At 43.9% G+C, this 16,410-nt stretch overlaps 1 protein-coding gene across 1 annotated transcript in view; it reads right to left on the reverse strand.

Moving 5' to 3' along the window:
* The window catches only part of esrrga (estrogen-related receptor gamma a), a gene marked incomplete at both ends in the record, with an annotated part of 119,855 nt that extends 106,898 nt beyond the window's left edge, over window positions 1–12,957 (reverse strand). The window contains 1 exon segment of the mRNA XM_080730664.1: window positions 12,902–12,957. Within this exon segment, the coding sequence (XP_080586790.1) occupies window positions 12,902–12,957 (56 nt within the window).
* Window positions 12,958–16,410: the final 3,453 nt, after the last annotated feature.

Consider the following 16,410-nt stretch of genomic DNA (forward strand, 5'->3'; position numbering starts at 1 on the left):
CGTTTTTAGAATGCGTGTGCATGAGTATTTATGTCTGCGTGTGTGTGTGTGTGTGTGTGTGTGTGTGTGTGTGTGCGTGCGTGCGTGTGTGTGTCAGGGTGATGTGTTGATTGATGAGACAGTTGCTATTCTTCCTAATGCAAAATGTACCAAGCCCTGAAGGGAGCAAATGCCACGACACACACACACACACACACACACACACACACACACACACACACACACACACACACACACACACACACACACACACACACACACACACACACGGCTGCAATTGGCCAACTTAATGCCTCTGGTTGATGGTTCATCTCTTCCAATGGAGACTCATACATGCGTCCATGTAGACATGCACATCACAGCTAGAAGGTCCTAGGTTCGATTCCCACTGGGGTCGCTGTGGGCACTGCATGTGCCCATGCCCTAGGTGGGGTTGGCATGTTCTCCCCGTGTCCCCCAGGGTAGAGATACCCTCACAAAAAAAATGCAGTAATCCTGGTCTCTATACTGCCTCCCCCTGGCCAGCAACGGCAACTGGTTGGAATAACTTGTTCCTTCCATGCGCTACGTCCTACCGGGGAAACTCACTCACTCCTCATGCATTGAAGGATGCATGAGCTCAGTTTGGTTGGCAGAGGGAGTGTCCCCAGGTTTGCAGAGGTAGTGGAACGCCCAGGATTACAGCTTAGGCAATTGGCAGTGGGTGAAAAATGGTTTACAAAATCGTGGGATACATTTAAAAACATTTTAAGAAAAAGTTAATTTTTTTCTTGCTGCAGACATTGTGGATTCAGGGGCAGTGCAGTCACATTTACTTTGAGTGTACAGATACTATGTACAATGGACAGTACGGCCACTCTGCTACCGCCCCGCTCACACACGCTCAAGACTGCTTCTGCAAACTCACCAGGTGAAAACACACACACACACACACACACACACACACACACACACACACACACACACACACACACACACACACACACACACACACACACAAACACACACACAAACACAAACACACACACAACACACAACACACACTTAATTTGTCATGGTAGAAGATCATTTATTAAAACTGCAAAGCCTAATGCCACAGTGTGTTTGTGTGTGTGTGCGTGCGTGCGTGCGTGCGTGCGTGTGTGTGTGTGCGCGTGCGTGCATGTGCGCGTGTGTGCGCGTGCGTGCATGTGCGCGTGTGTGTGCGTGCGTGCGTGTGTGTGTGTGTGCGTGCGTGTGTGTGCGCGTGCGTGCGTGCGTGTGCGTGCGCGTATTTATAAAAATATATTTATATATTTATACACACACATACACACTTATTTATTTATTTGTGTTGGAATATAATCATGGATAAGCTTTGCGTGCGCGAAGGTTGGTGTGTTCATGAGAGCAGGTGGGCTACCATGCGATGCGTTTTAGAAACATGCGCTCATGCGTCTGTTCTGTGTGTGTGTGTGTGTGTGTGTGTGTGTGTGTGTGTGTGTGTGTGTGTGAGATTGTGCGCGCGCGTGGGTGTGTGTATGTGCGCGTGGGGGGGGAGGGTGTATGTCTGTGTGTGTGTGTTAGCGTTAGCGACGGGAGCTGTTAGCGGGGCAGTGGGCAGATGGGCTGTCGGCCTTAATAGGGACTGAGCGCGTGCAGAAAGGTGACAGCTCTGAGAGGGGGGGGGGGGGATAGAGGGGGGAAAGGGTGTGGGCGAACGATGAGGGGACCCAGAGAGAGAGAGAGAGAGAGAGAGAGAGAGAGAGAGATAAGGAGGGGTGAGTTGTCTGAGTAGCGGAGGTGAAAGGGGGGTGGGGGGGGTTAACTTAGTAGAGGAACGCACCTCTATTCATCCTAACTGAGGGAGCAGAGCGGGACAATGTGATTACAAAATGATTGTTTTCCTAGAGCAGAAATAAAACAATACTATACGTGAATAACAACATATGTTTGTTGCACGTTCTATTCCAAGTAGCCAATGTATACCAATGAATGCCATTCCATTCAGCATTTAAAACAGGCTCGGCTACAGGAATAAATGACTGAGGGGGCAGTTGAAAATGGTGAGGGGGCACATCTCATTTTATATTAAAACAATATATATTTTGATGTTGTTGAGTGGAAACCTTTATGTCCAATACCGTTGGTTTTGTATTTATCATTTTAAAAATCATTTAAACTAGTGAAAATAGCCGATCTGTAGATCTGCTATTTCCACTAGGAAACGTTTCTGCTCAACAGTGACGAAATTAAACTGAGGGGGCAGGATTTGCAACTGAGGGTGAAAGGACCCCTCTGGCACCCCCGTGGCACCGGGCCTGGTTTAAAATGAAGTGAGGCTCAGATGCAGAAGCGTGCTGCTGACGCGCGTTATGGCACTGCTGCTCGCACACGGAACACTCAGGCATCCACATAAAGCGTCTCAGCTAACGCACCTTTCAGCTGCACCCATCATGCACAGTTACGTTAGCGGACTTTCACCGCTCACACAACGCTAAGTACTCCGGATGAAGTTGAGCTTAGAATGCTTTATCAGTCTGAATGCGATGAAGAAAAAAATTACAACTTATCAATGGAAGTCAAAATAGATTCAAACCAATACACAAATACATGCATGACAGTATAGCATTATGTGCTTTGTATATCTGTATTCTGAGAGGCAGAGAGACATGCAGTAGGACAGCTCAGAAGCAAACAAACATTCTAAAAGATAGATGGTAGGACACAGGAGAGGAAGAGAGTACAGCTGAGAAGGAAACAGTATAAGAGAGACAGACCGTAGGACAGTGTGTGCGTGTGTGTGTGTGTGTGTGTGTGTGTGTGTGTGTGTGTGTGTGTGTGTGTGTGTGTGTGCGTGCGTGTGTGTGTGTGTGTGTGTGTGTGTCACACGACAAAACATCAGTGGTGCACAAAACAGTGGGTCGTAACCTCCAGTATTGGGTCACAGACAAATATCTACAGTATTTGTCGTGTGGAATCGTGTACAACAGCAACCCAATTACATTAAAGCCAAGTGATATAAAATTAAATTAAATAAAATGAAAAATCCACCAGGAATTGCTTTTTAAACTGGTTTGTTGTGTTACAGGCATGTTTTTCTGCACTTACACAGTCAAATCCTAAGTATTTAACTATCAGAGTATAGGTAATCTATGCAAGGGGCATCCTCACTATTCTGCTATACTGGACTTTATACAAACATGAAATGCCTAAAAAACACTTTGGTGTTTTTTGGTGAAAACATGTTTGTTTGTCCAGAACATTTGTCCCTATTTCCCTTATGAAAACTCTGAGAATCTAGCTTTTTCACCGACAATCTCCCATTGAAGCTTTGAAAAACATTACATCTAGGATTTATTTAACTATGCTTTGTGTAATTAACTGTTAATTGATTAAATACCACATTGGGTTGGATAACGACAAGCATGGATGGATATTTCTGGGTCAGTGTTGGAAAGGTAGCCCTGCACTATACTGGTGTCATGCACCAACAAATCTACAATCTACAAGCTCACAATGCGTCGCACTGCGACACGTTGTATGCTTATAGATCTTCTATTTTGGTGGTATTTTGGAGTATCAAGGCACGCAACCATACGTAAACCAGACATGTCTAAATCTTTTCCATCTAATATCACGCCTCAAGAAAATATTAATTAATATTGGTGTTATGTTAAAATAGTGATAGAAATAGTGAAAATGTAGAATTTCAGTTTAAAAAGGATCAGGGTACATAATCTAATATTAGTCATTTTATTTTAGGTCTCGCGCACACACAGTCTTCACAAGTCACACACAGATCGTGGCTGTTAGAACAACTTCAACAATGCAATCATGTGGATACACATTCTATATATCACGGTATCATCATGCGCACAGATTAATTCCATACAATATCAAAATGTACATGTGTGCAAAGATGCACGCAGGTACGCACACGCACCCACGCACACACACACACACGCAAACACACACACACGCAAACACACCCTCTCTTAAAGCTGAGTGCAAAACCAAACGCAAACCAAATTGGACTAAATCGTGTCTACAGTGTACTTATTCTAGTTGGTAATTGTACACATAGCTAACATTAAAACACGATAGAAATTTTTGATTTGTTTAAAACAAGACAATACATTTAATTAAAGTAAACGTGAAGCATGAAGACTAAAACGGACTGCAGGTTAAAAAACAGACCGAAAGATGGTGAATGGTGTTTTTCTTGTAATAAAAATCTAATTCCTTCTGAATCCTGCAGAAAATATGAAGCCTGGATTAATATGCCGGATCATATTCTAATATTTTCATCATATTTATACAGTAGGCTATATTTAATATAACGTTCAGTAAATACATACGGTATAACATATAGGTCATCGCAAATCCCTCTTATTACATGCCTGAAAGCATTATCTATTTATTTTTATCTAAAGGAGACTTTCTTTTTTTGTTTTGTTGGTAGAAGTTAGTTTAATGTTTTTTTTGTAATTCTTTATAATAATATAAGCAGCAGACATTGTGCTTTGTTGTTGTGAAGTTCATAATGTCATATTTTAGAACACAATATTTAATAGTAGAGAGAGAGAGAGAGAGAGAGAGGAGAGAGAGAGAGAGAGAGAGAGAGAGAGAGAGAGAGCGAGAGAGAGAGAGAGAGAGAGATGAATGTGTGTGTGTGTGTGTGTGTGTGTGTGGGGGGGGGGGGGGTACATGAAAGAAAAGCAATGAAGGGAAAGAGAGAGAGATAGAGGTGGAGAAAGCCTGTCATTCTCCCCATCAGCCACACATGAAGCATGATGGGAGGATGAGAGGAGGAATATTTCACTGTCAGACAGATGGAGGCATGATCATTCATTTCTCTGTCTCTGTCTCTCTCCCTCTTTCTCTCCCTCTCTCTCCATGCCTCTCACTGTCTCTCCATTTTTCCATTTGTCCTTCTAGTCTCTCCTTTCCTCTGTCGGATGTTAACAATTAAATGAAACAACACAACCAGTTAATACAGACAGACAGACAGACAGACAGACAGACAGACAGACATACAGAGAGAAAGAGGTTCAACTACACTCCATTTGCGCTCTCTTTCTCTCTCCCTTCACACACACACACACACACACACACACACACACACACACACACACACACAAACACACACACACACACGCAGGAGCCCACCACGTGCACGGTGCACGACAGGGCTCCATCTAAATCTGTGTCCTATTGTGGTCTGGTCTCTGCTGTCTCCACCCATTAGAGGTGAGTGGCAGCATTAAAAGCCCTGAGCACGGCAACGCGCACGCACGGCACGGCACGCACGCACGCACGCACGCACGCACGCACACACGCACACACGCACACACACACACACACACACACGCACACGCACACACACACACGCACACACACACACGCACACGCACACACACCAACATGAATTCAACACACTTAACCTCCTGTTTTGTAAACACGTTTAATAGAAATACATGTCCAGTCTGCTAGGGAGCGTTCAAAAAAAGCAACTATACACGAGAGTTTTTCCTCCTCACTTCTAGGGCACTTGTGCTGTACCCGCAGTTAGGTCACTGTATAATTTCATGAGCTGGGCCGCTACTGTCTTCCAGCGCGGCATGTTGGAGTCAGCTTCTATGTATGTCATGGATTGTTGAAGCCTACATCTTAAAACGAATGACATTGGTTGCAAATCACATTCAGAATAGCATATATTTCACAACTCAATCCTGTCCCTTTGTCCCTATTGTCGCACATCTTGTAGGTAGAGTAAGGTAAGGTATTGTGGGGATAACTTTAACTGTGTCACAGCGTTTTAATTCCTGTATGGTTTTATTTTTAGATTTCATGTCGTTTACTCCATAGTCGTTAAAACATTACTTAACTTTGCTGAATAATTGAGTCAATGTTTGCTTAACGTCTTCGTATGGTAAATAATTCACGGTCTTTTTCACAGGGGCATATTTTCCGTTAATCCTTTCAAATCTACGTTTTAAACTGCGTTAGAACACAATGATAGGAACATCATGCCAGTCCACCATGGATACGGTGTACACATTCACACCTTTAATTCAAAGCAGAAAAACCCCATCATGAAAGCAACGCAACAACGAGATCACAATACCAAAACATGGCGACGAACCGACACAATACGACATGGTGTGGAAGAGACCACACGATAACACCGAGTGCCGCGCTGCAAACTTGTGGGTCTGCTATTTTTGAAAAATCGTGGAAATTTGTGTCAAATCCTTCTAAGGTTTTTTGAAAAACCTATGTTTCCCATCTCAAAATATTTAGTTCCAGGGACCCCCCCCCCCCCCAGAAGCAAAATTTGAGTTCCAAATGTTTGCGTAAAAAAATCATATATTCAAAGATTTGAACACATTTTCACGACTTTTCAAAAATAGCAGATCTACAAGCTCGCAGCGCGGCACTCGGCGTCACGCTGTGAGCTTGTATATCTGCTGTTTTTCAATAGCTAAAGTATATAAAAGATAATTAAGGCCCCTCCAACTTGGGCCCAGTAACTCAGTCCCACTTTCCTCCCCCTTGTGACGCCCCTGATCAGGACAACAACACAACAGCATGACGATAGGACCAACATAACAATAACTACAAAGTGACAACAGAACACAACATTAAAACCCATTTAGGCCTAGAATTATTGAATGCTTTAACCAGTGAAAAATAGCAGATATACAAGCTCACAGCGCGGCACTCGGTGCCGCGCTGTGAGCAAGCTTGTAGATCTGCTATTTTTGAAAAAGTCGTAAAAATGTTTGCAAATCTTTGAATATATGTATTTTCAAAGCGAACGTTTGTAACTCAAATTCTGTTTCTGGGTGGTCCCTGGAACTAAATATTTTTAGATGGGGGTCCGTGGCCAAATAAATATCAGTTTGGGGTCCTTCACATGAAAAGGTTTGAGAACCACTGACATAGTAGTCTCTCAAGAACAGACTAACTGAGCTCCAGCTAAGTGAAAAGGACCTTTTCTTTGACGATGGCTGGCCAGATTGCTGACATAGAAACATAGGTTTTTCAAAAAATCTTAGAAGGATTCAAAAGACACTTATAGAATCGGGTCAAAATTCAAATTTTCATGATTTTTCAAAAATAGCAGATCTACAAGGCTCGCAGTGCGGCACTCGGTTCCGCGCTGTGAGCTTGCATATCTGCTATTTTTCAATAGTTAAAGCATAAAATAATTTCTACATTTCTAAATGGGTTAAGACACGAGGACACAGCAAAATGACAACGGAACGCACTGACAAAATGACAAAATCAACAACATCACAACCAAGCGAACGTCTTAAACAGTTTTACCCCACAACAAGCACACAGAGCTACGGTACGGGCTTAAGAGTAGTTGTTCTGTTTGGTGGGCTTTGACACAAAGCTCTCCTGTGGCTTAGTTACGGAATTATAATAATATAATAATAGCAACTGTGTGATATAAAAATGTAACATTAACTATATGAAATACTAGCGTAGTGTAATATAATAATAATAAAATATGTGAAAGGATGATGAGAGACATAGAGAACCTGAGAGAGGGAATCTACGGAGGAGTGCAGAAAGCAACAGAGAGAACTGGAAGAATGACTGTGAGTATATAGCAGACAGACACACTAGAAAACGCAAAGTGGTCAATCAGTGCGCACGCACACACACACACACACACACACACACACACACACACACACACACACACACACACACACACACACACACACACACACACACACACACACACACACACACACACACACACATTTAGCTTCACCAGCACTTGGGCGTAATGGCTAATTGCGGTGTGTGTGCGCGCGTGTCACAGCTGGTATTTTCTCTCTTAACGCATTTTCAACTCATAAAAGCCTGCGTTGACCCGTGACACACACATACGCGTGCACGTGTGCACACCCACACTTACACCCACACAAGCACACTCGCACGCACGCACGCACGCACACACACACACACACACACACACACACACACACACACACACACACACACACACACACACACACACACACACACACACACACACACACACACACACACACACACACACACACACACACACACACACACACACACATGGATAGAGCATAAATCTAAGAACTTGACAATCACATCATCTCATCCCATTTCCCTCTCCTTTCTCTCGCTCCTCTCTCTCTCTCTCTCTCTCTCCTTTCTCTTCCTCTCATGCCTCTTTCCATAATTTCCCCTCGTTTTCTGTCTTGCAAATTAAACAGTGTGAGAAATTATATCAATATTGCATGTATCAAAATGTAATGTTTTAAAATATTCTTCGAGTTGCAACATCATTCAACAGCATTTTAAATATGAGCGCATGCGTTCACATGTGTTCAGCGAACCCCTAAGTACTGGTGTGTCAAACAAAAGCATTCTCTCCTCCCTCCCTCTCCCTCTCTCTCTCTCTCCCTCTCTCTCTCTCTCTCCCTCTCTCTCTCTCTCCCTCTCTCTCTCCCTCTCTCTCTCTCTCCCTCTCTCTCTCTCTCCCTCTCTCTCTCTCTCCCTCTCTCTCTCACTCTCTCTCTCAAACCCTCTCTCACTGTCTCCCGCCTCCTCTCTCAGTCTCTATCTATCTCTCTGTGGCACGCTCTCTCTCTCTCTCTCTCTCTCTCTCTCTCTCTCTCTTTCTTCCTTTACAGGACTGAATCACTGGAATGTTTAGACCTTTTACATGAGGGGCCACTGCGTGTGTGTGTGTGTGTGTGTGTGTGTGTGTGTGTGTGTGTGTGTGTGTGTGTGTGTGTGTGCGTGAGCGCATGCTGAGACAATAAGAAAACTGACAGACAGACAGACTGTGAGACATTCACAAAAAAACACACCTCTCACAGACCAGCACTGGGTCTCTCTCTCCCTCTCACACACGCACACACACACACACACACACACAAACAAACACAAGCATACCGGCAGGCACAAATATATGCACACGAACAGATCCCGCACACAGGCATGCGCGCGCACGCGCACGCACGCACACACACACCCACACACACACACACACACAGCCGACAAATCAGCACGGCTCATATTGACACGCTTTGACAGATGAATTAAGTAAATGATTTTATAAGGAGATTAAAAGGATTTTAATTTACGCAATCTCTCTCCGTCCCCTCATCCCTCCCTCCGCTGAGCTCTGTACTCTCTCTCTCCCTCTCTCTCTTTCTCTCCCTCTCAGATCGCTACAGAATGTAGGAGACAGGGAGCCCAACAAATAAAACTATATATTTAATGTTCATCTGTTTCGTCTCCTTTCTGAATCAGATCTCATGTCATCACCAGAAGGGGATTTATATATTTTTTTACCAGTGACCCCCCAACCAGAATGCATCGGTCCGAGCAGCAATTACACTAATAACATGTAAAACACTAATGACATTAATACGGCTGCATGTTAGATTAGCCTTAAATATCACTGTATTCACTAGAAATATGATTTGACTGATTTAACTGTGTTTTACAGGGAAACAAAGGGAGCTGATTTGCATCCTATATAGAATATGTTTATAGTAGCCTCATACCGTGTATGATAATCTTATCAAAATAGAAATAAGCAAAAAAATCGTTTTAAGCAAAATAAAATCTAAAGAAATGTGAATGGTCTTTCAAATCCTATTTTGCAACAGCACCATTTGCCATTTTCTGTGAGCAGAACATTAATAAAATAATCCTAAAATATGATTTCTTCATTCAGTCTGAGTTGAATTGTGTGACTCACTTCACTGCAGTGTATTCTAAATGTGAACGAACGGGCAATTCACCTATTGAACAGCTTTGGGCCTTTTTTTTCCACTCAGCATTTTCACGTTTCACACAATGACATTTTTAAATGTTTACTTGTTTTTTTTTTTTATCTACAGTATATTACAACCCAAACTGAAACTAAGCGGAGCTGCTGAATCTCTCCGTCTCAAAGTCAACACCAGCCTGAACACAGCCTGAACACAGATATTCAACACAGCCTCATAGCAGCCTGGACACCAGCTAGATGTCTGGTCACTCATTGTCACAAACATCAACGAAAGTTGTCAAACAGAGTGGAAACAGACTTCGATAATGACAGACAGACAGAGAGACAGACATACATACAGACAGACAGACAGACAGACAGACAGACACACATTTTAATGATATGCAAATGAATGTATGTGACAGCATGCAGGGGATGCAATTATGTTAACAGCTTAAGAGCTACTTGTTGTTATTCTTATTATCGTTATGATCATCATTATCCCTAATATTTTAATTAGAGCGGGAAGTCTCTGCATGAGGGAGGAAGGCAGAGCCGACAGAGAGGTGCACGGGGTACGGAGGAATGAAGCGGGAAGGGTTTCTACACACACACACACACACACACACACACACAGGTACACGCACACCCACACGCACACGCACTATCATATCCTAAATCAAACAAATTCAGGAGATTTTTCACACACTGAGCATATCTACACTCACACAGTCAGAAACACGTATAGTTCGTACAAGGACCTGACCGACTCATCTCGCGCATGATTTCGTAGCCGTTTTCCACTCAAGTTTGTGTAAATTATTTAGTTGTTCGATTAGGGACAAAGTGCGGAACATCGATTCTTAAATGGGTCATAAAAAAAGAGGAAAAGAAAAGAGATCATATCAGAGAGGCTATTCGTTAAGCCGAAACACCCATACACGACAAAAGCTCATTTATCATATTCAAGTTGCAGTGAAATAATTAAAATCCACCTCGAACAATTTGGGAGCTTATGTCTGTGATTATTCAAATATATAATCATTTTCTTTTGGAATGAATAAAAATGATTTTGACTACACCCGTAAAATACAAATACACAGTTTACACACTTGGTCAGCAAATGTGAAAAGGAAATCGTATAAATATTTTTTCCTTTCCCAACCCCAAATTCAAATAAAGCCAAAAATGTCCACATTTTCCCAAATGCCCTTTATGTTGAAGTATGTACATTCTCATATCAGATAAGCCTGGACTACAAGTACAGTACAAATGTAACCAAAAGGACCTGTAAGGGTAGTTCATTATATTTGCACATTCTTAGAGTTCAAATAACACTTAGGATTTTGCTGTGTTAGTGACAAAGAGTGAGACCGCCGCTATTACTCCTTATGTCTTATCAGTACTACACACACACACACACACACACACACACACACACACACACACACACACACACACACACACACACACACACACACACACACACACACACACACACACACACACACACAATCAGATCTTTTTGAAAGCACACACAAACACAGGTGTGTTTTGGAAACACTTTTACTGACACCAGGTCAGCTGTACCCGCATTTCATTTTATTGCAATTTTTTTTTTAATAACGCTGGGAGAAAAAATAAAGGTCTAAACCCTGAATAATTTGGATACACTGAGGCAGAATGTAAATTAGTGGCATCTTGTCCAAAAGGATATATTGATATATTGAAGAAGAAAAACAAACAGTGTAAAAAGTGAATTAATATTACACAGAATAAATACAAATGTAAATGTTATTTTATAAATGAACTGATCACTGACTTTAAACTATTATATAGTTATATATATATTTTTGTCAGGTCAGATTGTATTTCAGTGTGTGTCACTAGCTGTTCTAAATGTGTATTTACATAAAACACAACTCGGTCAAGCGTGTCCAAGCACACACACACACACACACACACACACACACACACACACACACACACACACACACACACACACACACACACACACACACACACACACACACACACACACACACACACACACACACACACAGCCCGTGCGCTCGGCCAGTCAGTAAATCTGCATTTTGAACACCTTTCTTAACACGCAGCGGAAAGAGCAATGAGCGCACGAAAGGAGCAGCTCGGCTGCGTGTGTGTGTGTGCGCGCGTGCATGTGTGTGTGTGTATGTGTGTGTGTGCGAGCGCACGCACAGGTCTCTAATTCCTTTGCACGGCCACATGCTGAGATGTCTGTCTGAAATTCTACCTTGTCTGGCATTTAAGAGCATGGCATTCTCCTCTCCTCTCCTCTCCACTCCTCCTTAGCCCTATAACCTCTCCTTCTCCCTTGGACAAACATGCGGGCATGCATATATACATGCACGCATACCGTGCATACGTACGTACACATTCAGTGCACGTGCACTCAAACCCATGCACACAAACACAGCACTCACGAAGTCACTGTGCGTCCTGCAGACAGTGGAACTGAAAGTTAAGTTAGAGCCCCGTGCACATTCTGAAAGTGCCGCAAATGCACAAGTGTGTAGGTGTGTGTGTGTGTGTGTGTGTGTGTGTGTGTGTGTGTGTGTGTGTGTAGGTGTGTAGGTGTGCAGGTTTGTGTGTAGGTGTGTAGGTGTCTGTGTGTACTGTATGCGAGTTTAGGCAGAGGGACGAAAACTACGCTCGTGAGTGAGAGATGCTATCCTTGAACTGCACACACACAAATGCGTGCATGCACATGTATGTATGCACGCACGCACGCACGCACACACACACACACACACACACACACACACACACACACACACACACACACACACACACACACACACACACACACACACACACACACACACACACACACACACACACACACACACACACACACACACACACACACACACACACACACACACACACACGGACCGCGTGCTACCTGACAGCTGAAACAACCTTGACATGGAACCAACCACCTCCACTGCATACCAGCGCGCACGCACACACACACGCACGCACACACACACACACACACACACACACAGACGGACGGAGTCACAATGACAAGTGGACACATATATTACAGAAGGAATGACAGGAAAAGGTAAAAAGGTAAAATTTACCTACTCTTGTTCAGAGTGCATTAAAAAACACTCAGTCAGCTGACGTCCCACCGCGTCCATCAGAAACACCGGGGCATCGGCATGACAACGGAAAACCTCCAGTGAGAACAAACAAACACAAACAAAATGAAATAAAAATCAAACTTCTTATATCTCTCCTTTCTTCCTCCTCGCTCTCCCGTCCTCCCTCTCTCTCTCTCTCTCTCTCTCTCTCTCCCACTCTCTCTCTCTCTCTGTCCTTCCGTCCGCTCAGAGGAGAGCAGTACAATTACCAGGCGCTGCGCTGTCTGTGTGCGCTCTGTGTGAGTGACTGAGTGAGTGAGTGTTTGTGTGTGTGTGCGTGCGCTCTGTGTGTGCTTGCGTGTGCGTGTGTGTGTGTGTGTGAGAGCCAGGCAGGCAGAGGGGCGGTAAGTCACACACGCAGACAGCCGACCAGGCAGGCGGTCAGGACAGAAAGCTGAGCCCGTGTTCTAATCAACCACTTAAACCCTCCATACAAGCTCATCAATATTAAGCAGCTCTTTGCATATGTAGTCCCTCAGGTCACACGCCCCCTCCCATTGGTCAACGCCACGCCAATGGCTGCGCAGAGGGGCGGAGCAAGGGGCGGGGAGAGACGGGGAGAGAGAGGGAGAGAGCGAGAGAGAGGGAGAGGGAGAGCAGGTGGAGAGGTGGAGAGGGAGGGATCAGACAAAGAGAGAAAGACAGAGAGAGAGAGAGAGAGAGAGAGAGAGAGAGAGAGAGAGAGAGAGAGAGAGAGGAGAAAGGAGGGAGGGAGGGAGGGAGCGGGCAGTGGAATGAAGCGAGAATGGTGGCGAGAGAGAGACGTGGGAGAGGTAGAACAGTGCAGAAATATTTTAAAAAGCACATTCTCAATTTCTCTGTCCGTCTGTCTGTCCATCGGTCATTCTGTCTGTCTGTCTGTCTGTCTGTCTGTCTGTCTGTCTGTCTGTCTGTCTGTCTGTTTCTGTCTGTCTGAGACCAGTTGTCATTCTGAAGAGGTCAGCATTTATGAACGGTAAATAATATCCTACAAGAAATAAAGAATTAAAAAGTGAAAATCATGTGCCATATTAGAAATAACTTATTTTTTGGCCGGGCTTTGTCATGAAAAATTAAAATCAACGATTGTCAATCTACGGAGCGACAAATCTAACAGCAAATCAAATCAAACATTAAGACATACATTCTACACCACGCACGCGCGCACACGCACACACACACGCACACACACACACACACACACACACGCGCGCACATGCGCGCACGCCACAGCAGAGCCCATCACAACTCAGCGGCAACAGAGGGGATTAGAGAGATTCCCGGCCTTGTTCTTTGTTGTGGAATGATTGGGAATGAGGTTTTCCCAGTTCACGCTGAGCCCTGTCCTCTCAGTATTCCCTGTATTCCCAGAGCCCTGGAACACTGGAGCTTCACTGGAAAACAGAATCACCTCAATCCTCCTGCTCCTCACAACAATGATGTGTCTCTTACAGCAGTGGTTCTCAAAGTGGGGTCGGGGGTCCCCCAAGGGGTCCTTGGAGGGGTTCCAGCCCAGGGGGTCCCCAGCTAAATTTGTTGCCATGGCTATAAGAAACGTGCCGACATACAAACTCACAGCGAGCTTGTACGTCTGCTGTTTTTGAAGATTTTTTTGGAAAAATCTTAAAGTGTTTGAAAAATCATCAATGATTTTGAATTATTGAAACACCAATCTTCTCTTCTGGTGGTCCCTGGAACAAAGCATTTTCCTATAGGCCTAATATAACACAATATAATAATAAGATAATATATCAATTTGGGGGTCCTTGACATGAAAAAGTTTGAGAACTACTGTCTTAGAGAGGAAGAGAAGAGTGATTCAAATCCTTGTCCGCTTTACTCTTCCCTATTTCTCTTTTCCTCTCTCTTTCCTTCCTTCTCTTCCTTCCTTCCTTCCTTCCTTCCTTCCTTCCTTCCTTCCTTCCTTCCTTCCTTCCTTCCTTCCTTCCTTCCTTCCTTCCTTCCTTCCTTCCTTCCTTCCTTCCTTCCTTCCTTCCTTCCTTCCTTCCCTCCCTCCCTCCTCAGATGGAGGGAGTGTGTAGAGGGTGGAATGGGGGTATTTTCAGATGAAAGAGACAGTGGTTGATTAGCAGAGTCGGAGGAGGAGAGATGATAAAACATTTCCTGAAACCAATCTGCACTCACAGCTTTGATGTGTGTGTGTGTGTGTGTGTGTGTGTGTGTGTGTGTGTGTGTGTGTGTGTGTGTGTGTGTGTGTGTGTGTGTGTGTGTGCGTGTGCGTGTGTGTGTGTGTGTGTGAGTATGTGAGCGTGCACATGCCTGCAGATGCAAAAAAAACAAACAAACATGGAAGTCATCCACGACTCCTTGAGCTCCAGAAAAGCACAAACATTACAGTACATATCATGTTCACACCATCAATTCCAATTTCGTCAATGAAAGCAGATGTGAACTGAAAGGTGGAATGGTGTGTGTGCTCCCTGCACTGGTGGGACAGTGATGTGATAAATACGCTGTGAAGCTGCACGGCCCCCCCAAGACCAAAGTATTGAAACATGGATGTTTCAGCATCAACCCATCGATCACATGCACATGCAAAATACGCACGCGCACACACGCGCACACACACCGAGAGAGAAAGACAGTAGGCGTGATCTGATCTCAAGACACTCAGTGTAGTGAAAATGCAATTGCATGGAAGCAGACTGGAGCAGAATCATAGAACACACATGAAGTATATTACATCTGTGTGTGAGTAAGACACACATACACGCACACTAGCGTACGCAGGCACACACACGCACACGCGCGCACACACACACACACACACACACACACACACACACACACACACACACACACACACACACACACACACACACACACACACACACACACACACACACACACACACACACACACACACACACACACTTATGATGTATTCAGAGCTTTATAAGCATCGACAAAGATGAGTGTGAATCAATGTTGCCGTCACCGCTGCGCAAATAAACCTTTTACAAAACGCATGCAGGCACATGCACACGCTCTCACTCACTCTCTCTCTCCCCAACAAAAATAATAAGTTACAAGAGCAGTGACTACAGTATACATATTTTTCTGTGGGTGAACATACAGAGGATAGAGGGGGGCTCTTCTCTTCTCTTCTCCTCTTCTCTTCTCTTCTCTTCTCAAAACAATACAAAATCAGAGATTCCTCACTGTTAGTTTGTGTATTAATTAATTAATTTTAAATTAATCTGATAGCATATCTTGACTGCTCATTCAAACCAAAGGATATTCATATACATAACATATTGTAACTGTAATTTATGTTTCTTGCATGTCAGAAAAGTAAAGCAAAATAAAATCCATGCAAAAATAACTTCGCTCAAAAATAATAAATCGCTGTGAAGCAGAGATGCTGTGGAATTCAGCGTAAAAGCTTCAGTTTCCGCAGTACGAACAGGCTTTTCATGTGTGTTTGACTCGAAACATAGATGGAAAAAC

Source organism: Nannobrachium achirus (genome assembly GCF_963921795.1).
Source record: "Nannobrachium achirus genome assembly, chromosome: 7".
NCBI classification, from domain to species: Eukaryota; Metazoa; Chordata; class Actinopteri; order Myctophiformes; family Myctophidae; genus Nannobrachium; species Nannobrachium achirus.